The sequence below is a fragment of the Salvelinus fontinalis genome, chromosome 8, assembly GCF_029448725.1.
Source record: "Salvelinus fontinalis isolate EN_2023a chromosome 8, ASM2944872v1, whole genome shotgun sequence".
Taxonomy (NCBI): domain Eukaryota; kingdom Metazoa; phylum Chordata; class Actinopteri; order Salmoniformes; family Salmonidae; genus Salvelinus; species Salvelinus fontinalis.
The window spans coordinates 16,619,502-16,638,534 of record NC_074672.1 but is presented as its reverse complement, the minus strand read 5'-3'; the positions used below and the strand labels follow the sequence as shown (position 1 = coordinate 16,638,534).

The window sequence follows — 19,033 nt, the reverse complement described above, 5'->3', positions numbered from 1 at the left end:
CATTAATTGTTTATGGTTCATTGAACAAGCATGGGAAACAGTGTTTAAACCCTTTACAATGAAGATCTGTGAAGTTATTTGGAAGACAGGGTCCTGAAAAAGGTAAGTTTCTTTTTTTGCTGAGTTTATATTCTGTTTTAATTACAGGCCTCTAGAAACATCACTACAAAAACTTCAGCACATTTTCAAAATACTATTCTTTGCCCATGTAAGCAGCATAATGTACAGCATAATAAAAAACATTCTTTACAAATCTAATGAAAAATAGAAAAGGAAAAATTAAATCAGAAATAGTTTTGGTTTATGCTTTGGAGAAGATCAAAACTGTTCAGTCCTTATTCAAATTCTGTACAGGCAAGCAAGATTATGTGGAAAGTTGGGACACTGACACAACCTCGGTCAGGATTCTGCTCTTGTCGATGACAGTTTCATGTATGGGGGTCTTATTGAACTTATTGTAATTAGGGCTGCGACGTCATGGAATTTTTGATGGCGGTTATTGGTCAGCCAAATTACCACGGTCATCATTATAACCTTTAAAATAGCAACAACAAAAAAATACAGTTATTTTATTTTCATGACGGTCTTCATCCATAACTCTTGGTTAAACGGTTGTACGGTAATTGTGTTAGCCCTAGGTGTAACAATACAAAAGAAAAAGCTGATTGAAATAGAGAGTGAATCAGTTTGTCTTCAGGCCCTCTTCACAGTCCCGTCATTGAGGGAAAGACAACTGTACCTGTGGGAGGGGACCACATTTAATTAGTGTGGATTGATACTGTAAACTGCTAATAATAGTAAGTAAAGTTTAGTTAATCTCAATCATTTCTAAACCCCACCAACATTACACTCTCTAATGCTATGCCAGTTTCATACTTTTTGGGCTACCTTAACCATCTCCTGTGTCACAGTCCGGGACTTTCCAGTCCATCTTGCGGCCTTTCTCGTAGAGTCCCTTCAGAACTTTGCGGACTTCGTTGTTTCCTCCTCCACGACTCAGTTCCAGGTACTTATTGTACAGCGAAAGTGCGGTGCGTGCATCCTCGATACTGTCATGGGTTTCACCCTGGATGTTAAGGTCTGGAGAAGCAAGTAGCAGTTTTGCCTTTTCACACAATTTTGTGTTACATGGAGAAATTTGGAAAATGTCAGACTAAGAAGTAATTTCTATATGAACAAAACAGTGGTTGAGGAGTATAAACTCTTACCCAGGAAGTACCAGGCGAGAAAGCGCAGAGAGATCATCCTCTTACGAGGCATATGGAACAGGTAGACTGTGTCAACTACCTGATCCTTCAGCACCTGAGCAAGGAAACATAAAAACACAGATGAGCTCCCAAACTCCCTCCACTGAAATGACCCTGTCTACTGTTTCTAGCTAACCAATAGGGATGGAATACTGGACACAGATTAAGATTGGTTCTGGACTAAAAAGCCATTTTAAGGACATTTTCCATTGAGCATTCTTTTTAGTCCGAGGCTTAATCTGTGTCTGGGAAACCGGACCATAATCTTTACTAAAACTGCAGCCAGGGGTATAGAAACAGGTAAATTTGGTTCAATTTCACAATCCGATATATTAAGTATACAAATTTACCAGCAAATTTATAACCCGGAAGTCCTTTTGTAAACCATGGCCAACAAAGCGCACTCCGGTGTCAATGAGGAAGCGCAGCTTCAGGTAAGTTGACTTCAGAGTGGTCAAGTGCTTAGAGGAAATCTTAGCATCTAGGTCCCCTGGTTTGATGCCTGAGTACTGGGTCAGATAGTCCACCACCTGCACCAGCAAAAGAGTGAAGTAGATTCAACTTCAAGAACTAAGATGAGTTGAATTTAGGTATTTTTGTTAAGAAGCTGTATTGTTCGTGGTTATTTAACATCCAATTTTACTGCAAAGCAATAATTATCGGAACATCCATCCATCCTGTTAAAGTACTCATATTATCGCCAGGTCGAGAGGGGCTGCATTACCTGCTCCTGAGTGGAGATGTAGTCGTCGATGAATGGTACTCCATCGTTGGGACCCTGACCGCGCACACAGGTGATCCGTGCCACAGACATCTGACTGGGCTTAATGGTAGACTTGGTACCGTCGCTGCGTAGCTCTGCCTCCTCCTACATACCCAAAGACATGGATTTGATCCATAGGGGGGGATTTAAACAGTGGATCTCCAAGCAGAGATGTTGATTATTAGCATAATTTCTAAGATGGTAGGGTGAAGCTGCCCCTCCTATACACCTATTTAATGATTACGGTTAGGATCTGGGTAGGCAAAACTATTCCAAAACCGTAGCTGAAAAGGAACCTTCTAGATACATAGTTGACCTAGCACTCTGACTTATACACCAAATCTAGCAATCACATTTCTGCCAGACTGACCTGGTTGAGGGTTACAAACTCAGCGTCCAGTCCCACGAGGTCTCCGGCCTGGGGCATCTCACTGACCATGAGGGGGATGAATGTGGCGTGGCTCTTCCTCTGCTTCCTCGCCAGTGATGCCTCTGTCAGCAGCACACTGGCCTCGATGGGGTTTTTAACTGGGAAAGACCGACAGAAATCAAGTTTTGGGGTGGGGGTGTTATCAAACAGGTAATAAGTGCAGTCACACACAGTACCACAAACACCACCCATCTTCACAGAGGAGGTCAAGGTTATGTTGCGTACTGCTTTGGAATGACACCAAGACAAATATCCTGACGTGTTATGTATACTGAACAAAATTATGAACACAACTTGCAACAATTTCAAAGATTTTACCAAGTTACAGTTCATATAAGGAAATCAGTCAATTGAAATACTTTCATTAGGCCCTAATCTATGGATTTCACATGACTGGGAATACAGATATGCATCTCGTGGTCACAGATGCCTTAAAAAATTGGGCCTCACAATGGGTCTCACTCACGATCTCGTCATGGTATTTCTGTGCATTCAAATTGGCATCGATAAAATGCAATTGTGTTTATGCCTGCCCATACCATAACCCCACCGCCACCATGGGGCACTTTGTTCAAAACGTTGACATCGGCCAACCGCTCGCACACACGACGCCATACATGTAGTCTGCGGTTGTGAGGCCAGTTGGACATACTGCCAATGAGTGGATTGCTTACTGCGTAGGTCGTATTTGGAGTGGTAGTTTCTCTTGGCGTAATACAAGATAGCAGGCACCTTCCAGTTCACATCAAACTGTGCTGCTTCCGCCTGAAACACACAAACAAAAACACAAACACTTATTGTAGACTCCTGTTATATTTGAGGAATTAATAAGATATTTGATATGTTGATTCAATGAGTAATCAAAGATGACCTTGTCAATTGGCTCAATCAGGAAATCATTGAATAGATACCACTGCTGGTGTGTTACCCCCTTAAACCGCAACATGAACAAAAATAAATGAGTCAAATATGGTTTTCACATTATTATTATTAGCATATATACAATGAGTGTACAAAACACTAAGAATTCCTTCCTAATATTGAGTTAACCCCCCCCCCCTTTGCCCTCAGAACAGACTCAATTCGTCAGGGCATGGAATCTACAAGGAGACGAAAGCGTTTCACAGGGATGCTGGCCCATGTTGACCCCAATGCTTCCCACAGTTGTGTCAAGTTGGCTGGTCGATGTCCTTTAAGTGGTGGATCATTCTTGATACACACGGGAAACTGTTGAGCATGGAAAACCCAGCAGCATTGCAGTTCTTGACACAAACCGGTGCGCTTGGCATCCTACTAGCATACCCCTTTCAAAAAACACTTACATATTTTGTCTTGGCCATTCACCCTCTACATCTTTCATTTATTTTTTATTTTTAAATGTAACCTTTATTTAACTAGGCAAGTCAGTTAAGAACAAATTCTTATTTACAATGACGGCCTATCTGGACGATGCTGGGCCAATTGTGCGCCGCCCTATGGGACTCTCAATCACAGCCGGATGTGATGGCACACATACACAATCAGTCTAAATGCTTAAAAATCCTTCTTTAATGTCTCCTCCCCATCATCTACACTGATTGAAGTGGGTTTAACAAGTGACATCAATAAGGGATTATAGCATTCACCTGGATTGACCTGGTCAATCTGTCATGGAAAGAGCAGGTGTTCTCAATGTTTTGTACACTCAGTGTAGCTTTCCATTCTCCTGATGTCTGTTGATGTTCTTACTTTGGCTCTAACAGATCTATCCATCCACTCACCTCTTTTCTGACGTGATAGGTCTCTCCCACTTTGATGTGTGCTACCAGGTTTCCCCCGGTTCGAGCGTCCAGTACATGAGGCACAGTAACCACCAAATCATAGAGAGACGCTCCTTCAGCCTCCTCAGTGGAGCTCAGCTAAACGATTGGTTAAAGAAAAAGCATTTTCATACATACAGTACTAATACAGTTCATTCTATTAAACTAAAACCAGTACGGAAAAACAAAAACAAGCTAGAAGGAGCCAAATGGAAAAAACATCTTGGAAAATGATTTGGTGAGTGAACCTATGAATGTGAAGTAAAAGTAGTTGTTGGCTGTTCTGTGTCTCTCACCTAGGGTTGCACAATTCTTTGAACTTTCAATCAATTCCCTGGATTTCTTGAAAACCAGGGATTCTAAAAAAAAATCCCAGAATTTTGAAACCCTTCTCTCACCTCTTCTTCCTCTGGCCAACTGCTTATCTCCAGGCCCTGGCTTTTGCTGATGGACATCTTCAGAGTGAGAGGGATCCAGATGTGACGCAGGTCCTCCACTCTGGTGTCAAAGGTCAGGCCCTCCGTATTGACCAGCCCATCCCTAAACAACATGGAGGTTATCAAAAGTGCATTGAGGGAAATTTGTATTTCAGTTTACTTCCTGAATTGGCCCCGATGCAGGGTAACATTTAAAAAACAAAATGTCAGATGATCATTGTTTTAACAAGCTTTCCCATCAATATTTCCTGAGAGTATGAACTCTCACTAGCCAAATATGTGGAAAGGTTCATCATTCGTACTCTAAGCACCACTCAGTTGGTTGTTGTGGTGGAGGTTCTTTGGGCTTATGGGGTTCCATTTCCTCTTTCTTCTTGGCCTTGATGAAAGCGTACTGTGGAGAGAGAGGAACAGCTTGATTCACTATAATAACTTTGTGGCAAAATATTACTGACACTGGAAACACAAACAACACCATCGGGATAATAGAAGTACTAAATCTGTAATGTGCTCCTGTAGCTCCTGTAAATATATGGCCATCATGTCATTGTAAATATCAATAGCAGTCTGTATTCAGCATTTGCCATTGTAGGAGGAAAAACTCAAGCGGTCGATTATGGTTTGGATTTAAGAGCTCACCTCTGCCTGAGCCTTCCAGAACTCAGCTTCTTTGACACTGTTCACCTCACAGTTAATGACCAGTACATCAGGAAGGCAGCGGATGTTCCGTGTCTGCACCTAGCGATAGATGGATACAGGAAAAACACATTAAAGAATCGACTCAAACAATAAACAAACCAATTTTAAAACTAAAAAAGGTTTTTAAAAAGTGTCACTTACTGTGGGCTGGTACTTTTCACAGTTCTCACACCATGCCTGTGTACTCTGCTCCAGACATATACTCTTCTTCAGGATCTCAGCAAAGTCGTACTCCTTTATCGTCTTATCTAACAGAATAGGGTTTACAGTAAAACATCAATATATGATCAATTGTACTACCCAAATAACAGTGATACTAGTCAAATACTTGCAGAGTAAAGATGATTAGGGGAAAACTTACCAAGTGAGTTCTGCTCAGGGTAGTGCATGGTGAAGAGCAAGGTGAGAGAGGAGCGTACTGTCTCCTTTCCACAGCGACACAGGCTGCTGTTCTCAACCTCACACCCAAACTGCCTTCCGATGACAGACTCGCCTGAGGAACCCAGAGCACTGTCCCAACAGAGCATTAAAGAATTATCAAGCCAAAGTCACCACTAAACACAAATAGAAGATGCTCTAGTATACACTAAAGAAATGTTAAAAGCTGATTTACTTCCTAACATTGAGAGTTTAAGAAATGCACATCATTTTAACTAGTATCTTTTTGGGGGGCGGGGGCTGTTAAAAATGTAAAACAAAAGGAAAAAGGTGTCACCTGCTGCTGGCTCCTCGGTAGGCCTGTGGCCCCTCCTGCTCCTGGGTCTCCTGGTGGAGCTGGGTTAGAATGAAGCGGTTCCAGCTCTGGATGAGACGACCCAGCCTGGCCTTCCCCGTCTGCTCATCAGAGTCAGCCAGGATTAGGCCCAGGGCAGACGCCTCTGGGATTGTTCGGAAAGCTCGGAGGAAATTACTGGCCTTTGAGAGGGGTTAGAGGGGACAGTGGTTGCAATGAGTGAATGGCCATGGGAGTAGGCAGCAGGATGGTTCAATTATGGTCCGTCAGTTCAGTGCATACATAAACACATTACAGTACTCTATTACCTCTATTACAACTGCATCAAACTCTTTATTACAACTCTATTACATCTACATAAGAACATTACTACAGGGGTCTATGCTTTTGAATTGAGAGATGGACCATATGACAGAGTGTGAGATGTGTCATGGCTGTCGGTGGCATAGAGCTAGAATGAATAGAGTGGCTTGGAACCTCTGACCCTACAGGTCGTCACTTGTTACCACAGCCAAAGTCAGAAGGCCCACCGACTCGACCAATCAAATGAGGAAGTGCGATAACGCGTATGCCGGTTTACCGTTCATGGGAAACGACCAATCAGATGAAGGTGACACGTATGCCAACCGGCTCGCAGGGCAGATAAGAGACATGGATTTCTCTTATCTATTGATGCGTCAATGATTTGGTTATTTATTAGCTATAATTAAACCAACCGTTATAAATGAAGTGTTAATCAGATGTCTTATTCTTACTCATGGTTACTTGTCTTAACCCAAAATAGGTTTACTCCAATAGCTGCATTGTTTTTAAAATGGCATGTAGACAAATAGATTTACACATTACATTGACATAGTAGTCTTTTAGCAGACGCTCTTATCCAGAGCGACTTACAAGAGCAATTAGGGTTAGTGACTTGCTCAAGGGCATAACGACTGATTTTTCACCTGGTCGGCTCGGGGATTCGAACCAGCAACCTTTCAGATACAGTCCCAACGCTCTTAACAGCTAGGCTACCTGCCGCCCATCTTGAGTTTAGATTTTTATGTTCAATATCCACAAGTAAAACGTACACAGTTTCAGACATTTCCATTTTTTAAAAATGGCTGACTTAACATGAAAACATCAACCCTGTTACTTTATTTTGCACCTAGGCACTTAAATTACACCGAGTATACAAAACGTTAAGGACACGTGCTCTTTCCATGATAGACTGGCTTGGTGAATCCATGTGAAAGCTATGATCCCTTATTGATGTCACTTGTTAAATCCACTTCAACCAGTGTATATGAAAGGGAGGAGACAGGTTAAAGAAGGATTTTTAAGCCAACTTGACACAACTGTGGGAAGCATTGGGGTCAACATGGGCCAGCATCCCTGTTGAACACTTTCGACACCTTGTAGAGTCCATGCCCCGAATGGAGACTGTTCTGAGGGCAAAAGTGTGTGTGTGTGTGTGGGGGGAGGGGGGGTCTTCATTTTTGATATACTCAGTGTATTTAACTCCACATAGTCTTGCGGTCCACCTTTTTTGTATTTTGTACCAGTTTCCGTCTCTGTACAAAGGCATGGTCTTCAAGCTAAAGAAGTGGTGTTTGTGGTACTGTGTGTGACTGCACTTATTACCCGTTTGATAACACCCCCACCCCAACACTTGATTTCTGTCAGTCTTTCCCAGTTAAAAACACTTCCCATCGAGGCCAGTGTGCTGCTGACAGAGGCATCACTGGCGAGGAAGCAGAAGAAGAGCCACGCCACTTTCATCCCCCTCATGGTCAGTGAGATGCCCCAGGCCGGAGACCTCGTGGGACTGGACGCTGAGTTTGTCACCCTCAACCAGGTCAGTCTGGCAGAAGTGTGATTGCTAGATTTGGTGTATAAATCAGAGTGCTAGGTCAACTATGTATCTCGAAGGTTCCTCTAAGGTACAGTTTTGGATAAGTTTTTCCTACCCAGATCCTTAACTGAAACTCAGTAAAATCTTTGAAATTGTTGTATGTTGCGTTTATATTTTTGTTCAGTGTTTATGTGTACTTCACACTGTTGAGGTAAAAAATCTGAGTATAATGCTGTATGGATGTGAAACCCAATACATGTTCATGTCATCATCACCAGTCAATTGCATTACAGTTAAAAACGACTCACTACCACCACTGATTTCTGTATGCTAGCTATGCTACCAGTTTATACGAATGGGAGTAGCATTTAGCAGTCACTTCTAAACCTGAAAAGGGACAACTTCTAAATGCAGCAAAAATAGCTAAATGTATGCACCATCAGACTTTAGTCAACACATCAATCATGACGGATTTGATGAATAACCACTTCGTTAGTTTAGATTTGTTGAATGTGCCCCAATCTGGCAACCTTCTATCCCCCACAGTCTGCGTTCCATTGATTTATTTACCACATCTATGTCGGTTGAGTTAACTTAACAAATCACAGCACAGATTGAAGGGAATAACTCCTGCATTTACTTCCTGGCACGGGTACACTCAAAATGGCTGCCAGTCCACCCATTATGCCATCATTGACTTGAATGGAGAAGGCCTTTCTATTCCTATGATCGGTGGCTACCTGACAGGGGTCTCCTCGTGACAGGTCCAGCATGTGGAAGAGGAAGCCCAGCTCACACGCCAGACAGAACTCCTTCTGACACAGGTGGTTCTGGACCAGGCAGCGGATTGGCTCCAGGAAATACAACACCTAACCAATTAGACACACAGGGAAAACACACAATGAAATAATCTTACAACATTTTCATTTGTAAATGGGAACAAATAATGTACAAATAATCATGAGCTCGATAAACTAAACAAATATAAATCAACCTTAGTATACTTACAGTATATAAATAAATACCACTCATTTCCGATTCTCACCTGGATCATGCAGTTGCAGTAAGCATTGGGAATGTGAGGTTCAAGACCAGCAAACAGAGTCCTGTTGTAATGTTTGAAGTCAAAGTCCTCCAGGCCAAGTTTGGAGTATTTGATAGTGACCTGATGGACACAAAACAACCCAAGATGTCAGGTCTTAACGTTACCACAACAAGCTAGCCTCATCACCCACATTGAACTGTGCTCATAACACATATTCATACTAATAAACCACACATTTCAAAATTACAGGTAGATAACAATGTAATTAGTAAAGAGACACACCTTCCTGTATTTCTTGGGCACCATGTACAGGTGTGGTTCTTCATCTCGACCAAGAAGAGACTCAGTAACACCCTGATTGTAGTTATCATAGTCCAGCTCCACCTCCTTGATCTTGTAAGGAACCTGAAACACAGCAAACAAGTCATTGGGTCACCAAGAGAGGATTTCTATACAAGCCAAGCATAGTTCAGTATCCAACTCTTCCTGGATAACACTGCCTGGACAAAAAAAAATGGATGAAAACCCATTGCTTCTGATGTTAAAAAAAATACACTGAATTTGTGGATGATTGATGTACCTGGTTCCGGGGACGTGTGCGAGGATTGGGAGCATAACCAATGAACCCTACAGAGTTCATAGTGCGCAGGATCTCTGGGTCCACTGGAGGTGCTCGTCTGGAGGATAAAAAGGTGAGAAATATTTTTATACTTACTTTAACTTAGTCATTTACATTTTAGTCCTTTAGCAGACACTCTTATCCAGAGTGACTTACAGTTCGTGCATTCATCTTAAGACAGCTAGGTGGGACAACCACATACCACAGTCGTAAAAAAATGTTACCTCAGCAATCTGTGGTAGCAAGAAAATACACTTTTCGGGAGAGGGGAGAAGACAATTGATCCTTCTGGCACAAGAGAATACATCTACGGGAACTTTTGGGAAGAGATTGGCATTGCCCCAGCTCAAGGTGCAGTGAATTCACCCCATAGCCTACTTCAGCAGATCAAAGTCCCAAAAGGACACAACACTTGTCTTAAAACAATGTGTTGGTCCTGTGTGGCTCAGTTGGTAGAGCATGGCGCTTGCAACTCCAGGGTTGTGGGTTCAATTCCCACGGGGGGACCAGGATGAATATGTATGAACTTTCCAATTTGTAAGTCGCTCTGGATAAGAGCGTCTGCTAAATGACTTAAATGTAATGATGTTAAGTACCTAGGGCTGGGAGTGGCCTGTGTGGTGACCCAGTCTGACAGCAGCGGCTCTGAGCTGTTCAAAGGCATGGGGATGAGGGACAAGGGCAACAGGTCATGGCTCCAGTCTAGCTGAGGCAAGGAGTCTACCAGACAGGGCAGCGCAAACTCTGTCTCCCGTGAGTAGCTGTTGTAGGAGACTTCTGGGGCGTCTGACCAAAGGTGCACACCTCCCCCAGAGTCCCCAAAAGCCAAAGCCTGCTTGCTGGAAGACACATCAAAGCTCATGAGCAACTGGCCCACGGTGTTGACATGGAAGACGTCAGCCAGGTTGGCTAGTCCTGTGGGCTCACAGAACTGACACTCTCCTGAGGATGGAGGGAAAAGATGGTCAATTATTTTCTGCAGTCTGATAAATACAGCTAGCAGGCTACATAACAAACACATCCCCCATTTGATCAATACCTGTCTGTGAGATGATGGCCAGGCGTGACGTGTATGTAGGGATGAAGCGCAAGAAGAGGGGGTCCACGTGCACCTGGAGTGGTGTCACAGTGCGCATCATGCGCAGGTCAAACACCATGAGGAAGCGGTCACACGCCAGTCTGTTCAGCCCTCGACTGGAGAACCCACATGCAGCCAGGAGGTTGCCATGGACATCGAAGTCTGACAGGCTCCCGGAGAAGGCATCAAACTCATGTTCTAGCTTGAAGGTGCGCAGGTCACAAAGGGACACCTGGTTTTGTGGGAGGCAAGATGATGAGCTAAACGAATGGTTAAGGATGTAAAAAGCCAGAGTAGCATTTTCCAAACACTGAGAAACATGGGTGGCCTTGGGCCTCTCTTGTTGTCCTTACCTTCCCAGATGTGTTCCCACAGAATAAGAAACGATTGGACTGCCGCATGATAGCTACCCCTGGAGCCTCGACTGTGAACTAGGCATTGGAAGGAAAGATCACAATATTTACAATTATTCATCTATTCAATCACTTATTTTCAAGAGCCTATAGGCCAAAAAATACAGGCAAAATTATTTATTGCAACTATAGTTATATTTTCACATGCTGATGTTATGCAATACCTTTTGGGTCTGCTGCACAGTATTAAGGTCAAATTCAAGCACATAATTCTGTAGTCCACCCATGAGCATTGCATTGTTTTCTGTCATAAGCAGACTATGCATGTCAGCTCCCTCCTCCATTCTGAAATGTACACATTCATTAATTAAGACAATTGCACTATACTGTACAGTATTCAAGATGCACATCCAAACTGAAGCTGTAACTTTGCTTCAACTGTATGTTGATTCTACAGATACATTTTTGCAAGCATCATTTCAGCACCCACCTTTGAACCGAAGCAAACATGGCTGCATGGCTCGCATAATAACATTAATGGGTTATCAGTGAGAACTAAATCAGTAAGAACTACAATGTGCAAAAGCTTTTGCATGACACTCACGGGTAGTCGAACATTACGAGGCCTCCACGAGTTTGGCATTTGAGATTACTCTTAGAGAGAAACAGAACACCTGTCTCCATGCTCTGAATCTGACGAATGTCATCAGTCGAGTGCGCCTGGAAAGATGAGTAGCGGCCCATGGTCGAACCAAAGAAGGACATTGCATGTCCCTATGGAAAAGAGAGTGGGGAAACAAGTTAATATCACTGGGAAAAAAGGTGCCGAATAGCCCATATTGCAAAATTACACAAAAAGTGCCAACTGAAACAAAAGTGAACAAAACATTTGGGGACACACATGGTCCAAGTACTAGTAATACCCTATTGGGTTGTTCCACCAAAAAGTACTGCGTAACACAATGATGTTACTTATAGATTACTTGGATATGAAGCGTGAAAATGCTAATATTGGTACCATCTAAGATAATCTAAGATAGTGGCTTGCTGAAATTACATGGAATTACCCTATTTTCGCACATAATAATTTGTCTCTTACCCTGTGGTTTCCCATCCAGAGTAGCTCCTCTTGCAGGTCAAAGTGAGTTGCTGTGACAGGAACGCCCACCTCTGCATGCACACTATGGAGCTCAGAGAACATCCCCTCCATCATGTGCACAGACTCGGGTACGGCCACGGGAAGACCCTCTGGATCAAGCTCCACACCTTGCAACAAACCCGGATTGAGTCGTGGATCCATCGAGGGCTCCCTACTCGGCTCTAGATTCCCATGGAGGGCGGATGCGTATTCACCCATTCCTGGGTCCAGACCATCAAAATTCATCATGAGGACATCTGTCCTGGAAATAAAATGGGTGCATGTTGTTCAAATAGGCTTGCAAATTGGATTATAGACCGACTGTAATAGCCAGTTAGCTACAGATTATGAATTATATTTAGGTAGCATTCTCATTAGGCCATCATTGTATATATAGAATTTGTTCTTAACTGACTAGCAGAGTTAAATAAAGGTTCAATAAAAATAAATAAATGAACAACACCAGTGACCTCTTGGCGTAACAGAGGTGTATTAATTCCGCAGATTCTGTTCCAAAACGTTTTTTAAACGGAAGCAAACATAATGAAATGTGGAAGAATTTACCGCTGAGGTATATGGGACTTACCTGAATTTGTCCAATAGAAACTTATTTTAGTTGCACGTTTTGCAACTGTTTGGACTAATGATTACACCCCAGCTAATCTAGCCCTGTCAGCATGCTAAGCATAATAGGTAACCATCAGGGCTATAGTTGTTGGTTTGCTGTATTCGTAAACTAAGTAAGAATTACAATATTGCTATACTGGATTGCAATAGTACAGTGTTCATTATTTTTAAGGCAATTAAAAGAAAACAAACTAGTTTGCTGTATCGGCCCAACATGTGCGGATTTCATGCAACTGTTTGCTAGCTAACTGACGTTAGCGACGTTAGTAAGCATGAGCTACAGTTTGCATAACACAACTCCTAATACGAATCCCATGTTCAAAATCAATGGAAACGAAGACATTAATAATTGACTAAAAGTATAGCTTCTCAGTTGCTAATTTTGTTATGTAGATTTCTTTGCGTCCATGATTGTTTCATTCATAATAACAATAAAACCAACGAGCAACCAAGTACTTCCGGAGCAAATAGTGTCGCTACATTCACGGAACGACAAAGTTCAGAACCAACCCTCAATTTTCTTATTCTTCATCCAATATGTTGCATTACCGCCACCTACTAAACTGGAGTACAACTCCCTTATACTTTGCTTGAAAAATAAATAAACAAATACCCTACCATCTAACACTACATTATCAACAGAAATTCAAAAAACAAAAAAATATAAATATCACCCTACTTCACAATTTAAATCTATTTAGTCCTACCTCATGCCAACAACCTGAAAGGATGGGACATCACCACTTAACACACCCTGTAACTCTTCTGATGTCAAGTCTCGCACACCCAAATACTTCTCTGCTGCTGCCACCACAACCTACATTTTCTGCAACGTACATTCCATCCCTGCAGTACAGTTGATAACCATTGCTATAAATGCTAAAAATGCAATCTTACTGAAACATGTATCACTTGTTGGCCTATCCCTCTGTACTGGTACAGATCTACTCCTCTCAGGATCCCTCCCCCTTGACCCATCTTCCTCTACTTGCTTCACTGCCTCAGCATATGACAACTTCTGCACTACTCTAACCCTGGAAACACCCACCTGCCTCTCTCGCACAGAACATTTCTGACCCCAGCCCCATGAGCAATCCTACAATTAACACATACCACTACTTTCCCCAATGGTACACATTCCTTTGTCTCATGCCCTTCTGCACACTTCTCACACCTAGGAACCTCCCTCCTACACACTGCTGCCACATGCCCATAAGCTTGACACCTGTAACAATTCGGTACAAAGGTTTGTAAAGGATAACTTATATATCCTAACATCACTTTGTCGGGCAAAGAATCAACATCAAAACTCAAAAGAACAGACAATGACTCTTCTGTTTCACCACTCTCGCCACCCTGTCTGCGTCGCACCACATGACGAGCATCACAAACACCGGGAATCTTCCCCTTCAGTTGGTCAACTTTAACATTTACTGCTACCCCAGTAATCACTCCTTTCAATGGTGCCCTTTTCTTGAGAGTGAAACAATTCACATTTCTTGCTCCCATTCGTATAACGCAGAGCGCCTTCTACCCTTACCTATTCCAAAGTACCCAAATCTGTTTTCACCCACCCTGAAACCACAAATGGATCAGCCAAAAGGCAAGGGGCCACTTTTTCCAAAAACTTCACTCCTACTGTCACAGGCTCAGCTTTATCTCAACCCTTGGTGCCTCGGGCTCCGAGAACTTCACCACACCTACCACCTCCGATACTTTGCCCTCCTTCCTTTCCATTTCTCCTTCTCTCTTCAGCTCACTCTGCTTATACTTTCTACCATTCTTCTTTAACAAACCATCTCCCCTTTTCTGCCATTTTGAACTGACTCAAGCTCACCATCTTCCTCCCTCTCTCTCTTAGACCTCCTCTGCCTCTCTTTTCCCTCCATTCCTCCTCCATATACCAAGTATACGTATCCTTATGATAATACTGTGCTTCTCCTGACATATATCTTGTTCTTGCTTTCTCAAGGGACGCCATTTAACCGGCTGTCACAATCTCCATTCAATCAGTACGAACCCCTTGGGATGTTGCACTCAACAGTGCATCCCACTTATAATGCAGCTGCTTCGTCTTGATGTTATTCCAAACTCTCAATGTTAAAAACATTGCAGTCGATTGTAGGTAAAGTGTTGGTAGTCTAATGTTAATTTTACAGTGAAAAGTAAATCCTTGAACTCTCACCTCTTTGCCTGTACAGTAGGCCACACAATTTAATGTTTTTTTGTTTTTTTTGTCAAGCATATGCTTCGTCCTAATCTAGATCTGATGAAATGTATGTTTTGAACCTGGGTGGGAATCAGAACATAGACTATTCTAATACAGGCCTGATGGCAAGTGTTTGTGTTTTGGGAGTTGCCTGTTCTCAACTGAAGACATTTTTGTGTTGATCATGCATATTCACACATTGGCTCCACCAGACCAGTGAATTTGAATACATTTCTGTTCTACATTTCCTTCCCTTTATCTTTCCTTGTGAAATAAAAACATGTTCTCTAATTTAAACAAAGAACAATAGATGTGTTCTCATACTTATACATAACAATGACATTATTCATTGCGGTATTTGCCTGTGTACTTTTCAGTGTAGGCCTAACCTCCATTTTAGTGGTCAACAAAATATTCTTCTCATGATAAGAATTTGTCAGAGGCTCAAGAAGCAAGCGGAAAGTTTACACTACTCACAGCCCCACACATTAGAAGCCATTAATGTACATTTCACAGTGGTTCTTTATGTAACAAATGTTGGCTAATTTCACTTGAAAGCTGTAGTTCTACAGATGCCAAACTGCAAAATACATTACAAAAGAGGAAATCCATCTGTAAATGATGATGACAGAGCTAGCCAACAAGAGTAATTGATGAAATGTCATCAATGAAATGTCATCAATTGAAATTCTTCTTGTATAATTTTGAGTCAAAAAGTTTGAAAGAGTTTGAATCATTATGCAGAGTTGTTGGCTTAATGTATTTTATCAAATATAAAACATACTTTTATTAAAAAGTATATTCATCAGGCAAGAGTACTTTAAACTTAAATATATAGGGCTAGGCCTATTAAATAACCAGTTTAACACCTTTTTAAATAAACAAGACAAATATTTTAATAAAACAGCAATTAGGCTTCAAAACAATTGTATTCACTATGAACCATTTGATGAATAGGTGTGCGTTTGGGTCGATTAGGCCAATTAAGACTTTTAGCTTGCATACTTATTTTCTATAAAAGTCCCAAGCTCTACAAATTGAATAGGGTATAAGTGCATTTATTGTCTGCACTCATACTGTCAGGTGAACACATACGCTACAATAATTTCAATAATAAATAGACAACATTGGTTCATTTGTCCTTGGAAAATAGTCAAATGCTTTGCAAACACATTCTTTACAATATGGCGTGGACAACATTAACGAAAACGAAACTCCACATTTGAACTCTATTGGCTATAGGCTAAAACTCACCTGAAGGATGCCCTGGGAAAGTCCTCGCGTGACTCACCGGCCTGTATAAACATATAAATGGACAGGGACTCCGCTGCAATGTCACCGACACTGCGATTTATAAACACGTGCAATACGGACCTGCAGAACTGCAATCAATCGTAGAAGAAATCAGAGTCATGTACCTGCCGTTCATAACCGTTGTTAGCCTTCTTGCGGTATTTACAGTTGCATTAGGCGCTCCAGTTAACCAAACAGTTGGAATCAGTTGGAATAAAGTCACAGAGGGCTCTTTAAAACTAAATGAACTTGCTAAAAGACTCTTAACTGAGGTAAGTGGATTATCATCAGTATTCAGTATTGATAATGGTAGGGTGATGATAAAACTGAATTAAAGTAGGCCTAAACTACCCTGGTTCTTGATGCTTTTGTGGGACATTTGGTACCTATTAGTTAAAAACAGGTTCAATTAACGTTGTTTCCACTTTATTTCAACCCCAAAAATCAATGTGATGACGTTGAATCAACGTGAGACATTTATTGGATTTGACAAAAGTAATACATTTAAGAGCATTTCGTCATTTTTCCGCCCAACTTTTTACCGAAATCCAATGACATTGTGTTTAAAAAAAAAGTTAAATTCACTTTAGTTGACAACTCAATCAAATGTAAATCAAAACTAGATGTTGAACTGAGGTCTGTGCCCAGTGGGTAGTCTGGCCGTTAGAAGTGGAAATTAATAGGTGCCTGCCACAGATAGGCAACTTGTATTGAATCTGCCTCTGAAACATTTAATCATGTCCTGCAGGAGCTCAGTCATTTGAAAAATGTGGAAAGAGTTGTCAAAGGGCCAAGAGTGCTGGTGGAAGCCACAGACAAATGTGATCCAAAAAACCTAAGAGCAGATTCAATGGTAAGTCACTACTTCCCTTCGGTTCCATTCTGATAGTGAGTTAACTTGGACCAACAACTTCAATAAGACACATATGTGGTCAATGGTTATACAAATGCACATTTTTTCTAAATGTTTAAAGCACTAACCAATTCTATCATCGGTCAGACACAAATGCTAATTTTTTGAAAAACAAATACACAACACCAAGTGTACAAAACTGAGATGATTAATCACCTTTTGTCTTTTTTACCATGCTCCACCTAAGCCTTGTCTTAAGAAGATGGTTTTTGCTCTGGAGAACTACAGTACAGTATTTGGGATAATTAGTCAGTTCAAGAATAACTGTGCAAAAACTGGAAAGATGGTGAACACAGTACTGAAAGAACTCCTTTTAGAATTGAAGGTAAGTCCAGTGTATTTGATGTCTGAACCTACTGATGTCTCAATCTACAGAATCATATTTCAATAACTTGTTAATTGAGGGGCTGCATATCCTTACTCTTAATTGTTTTGTAGGAGCCCCATCCTCATTCAGAAGAGAAGTGGCAGGAAGTGAACAGCTGGGAAGAGCCAGGACTGTGCCGTGACAATATCGAGAAGCTGTTCTCCTTCTCCATCCTCATGGCTCGGGTCTTTGCCCCTGGTGATCCTGCAAAACACATACTGGATTCGCCTAAATATTGTATCTAGAGCCGCGAAGCAGGCCACAATTGATTCGTCATCTGTGATCTGTTTCAGTATTAGACAACTTAGTAGTAGATGGACATCTACATTCATTGTACGATCAATTTGGTCAAAATAGTCTGAAATGACAAGTAACTTTTGTGGTGTTGTATGTTATTACAATGTTTCATAAACATTTCATTAACACACTTATATATCTGCCTGTGTTCCACTTTGGAACAGTTGTTTATATTTAGGAATATATTTATATATGTATCTATTCATCTTAATATATTTATCAAATGTATGAAATTGTGAAGTAACTTAACATATTTTTAACATATGTATTTATTTAACTTATTTCATTTATGTTAACACCTATTTATCTGCCAATGTAATATTTTTTAAACAAAATGTATGTATTATTGGATATAATTTTCCACGTGTTAAATTGCTTAAAACAATAAACAACTTTTAACTTTGAACTCTTGTTGTGATATCTTGTTGTGTCAATAACATGTCTATTTTTGCCCTTACATCTACTGTAGGGATGGGTTGACCACCTTTCAATTCTGGAAAATGCCAGATGGGCTGGACCATTTTTTTAGTTGGCTGGGCTGGTCAAAATTGACACACACTCCTAATTTTTTGTTGCTGATAAAAATAAAACAATGAAAAATATGTTTTTTGTTTGTTTTTTGAGCAATTTCTCTGTTCTAATCTACACTAAACAAAAATATAAATGTGTAACAGTATAACTTTAGTCCGTCCCCTCGCCCATAACCCGGGCGCTAACCAGGGACCCTCTGCACACATCAACAACTGACACCCACGGAGCAAGGGGAACCACGACTTCAAGGTCTCAAAGCGGGTGACGTCACCGATTGAAACACTATTAGCGCACACCACCGCTAACTAGCTAGCCATTTCACATCGGTTACAAATGCAACATGTAAAGTGTTGGTACCATGTTTCTAGAGCTGGGGGGGGGGGGGGGGGATACATTTTCCATAAGCACAAAAAGCTTATTTCTCTCAAATTTTGTGCACACATTTATTCATATCTCTGTTAGTGAGCATTTATCATTTGCCAAGATAATCCATCCACCTGACAGGTGTGGCATATCAATAATCTGATTAAACGGCATGATCATTACACAGGTGCACCTTGTGCTGGAGACAATAAAAGGCCATTTTAAAATGTGCAGTTTTGTGTCACATCACAATGC

General features: G+C 41.3%; 1 protein-coding gene across 3 annotated transcripts; it reads right to left on the bottom strand.

Annotated features, from left to right (window-relative positions):
- Nucleotides 1-279: 279 nt before the first annotated feature.
- LOC129860719 (PAN2-PAN3 deadenylation complex catalytic subunit PAN2-like) lies at nt 280-13,275 on the bottom strand. 3 transcript variants are annotated; one of them, XM_055931405.1, is made up of 26 exons: nt 12,765-13,275; nt 12,140-12,440; nt 11,645-11,814; nt 11,265-11,385; nt 11,041-11,118; nt 10,649-10,919; nt 10,206-10,551; nt 9,571-9,667; nt 9,273-9,395; nt 8,991-9,110; nt 8,686-8,814; nt 6,091-6,290; nt 5,737-5,885; nt 5,517-5,623; nt 5,316-5,414; nt 4,979-5,070; nt 4,638-4,779; nt 4,201-4,338; nt 3,312-3,371; nt 3,115-3,205; nt 2,381-2,538; nt 1,972-2,115; nt 1,598-1,777; nt 1,209-1,302; nt 877-1,080; nt 280-739 (listed from the first exon to the last, which is right to left on the bottom strand). In XM_055931405.1, the coding sequence occupies exons 2-25, from the start codon at nt 12,425-12,427 to the stop codon at nt 890-892; spliced, it is 3,588 nt and encodes a 1,195-aa protein (XP_055787380.1). In that variant the 5' UTR covers nt 12,428-12,440; nt 12,765-13,275; the 3' UTR covers nt 280-739; nt 877-889. The 3 variants fall into 3 exon arrangements, with proteins under 3 accessions (XP_055787380.1, XP_055787379.1, XP_055787381.1); XM_055931404.1 differs by having other exon boundaries at nt 889-1,080; XM_055931406.1 differs by having other exon boundaries at nt 889-1,080; nt 12,140-12,435.
- Nucleotides 13,276-19,033: the final 5,758 nt, after the last annotated feature.

Coding starts and splice junctions, on each gene's coding strand:
- LOC129860719 (XM_055931405.1), bottom strand. CDS start 12,427: ATGATGAATTTTGATGGTCTGGACCCAGGAATGGGTGAATACGCATCC. Junction 2,539..3,114: donor CTCCAAATACGACCTACGCA/GTAAGCAATCCA, acceptor GGTCTTTCCCAG/TTAAAAACCCCATCGAGGCC. Junction 1,778..1,971: donor ACATCTCCACTCAGGAGCAG/GTAATGCAGCCC, acceptor TTGCTGGTGCAG/GTGGTGGACTATCTGACCCA.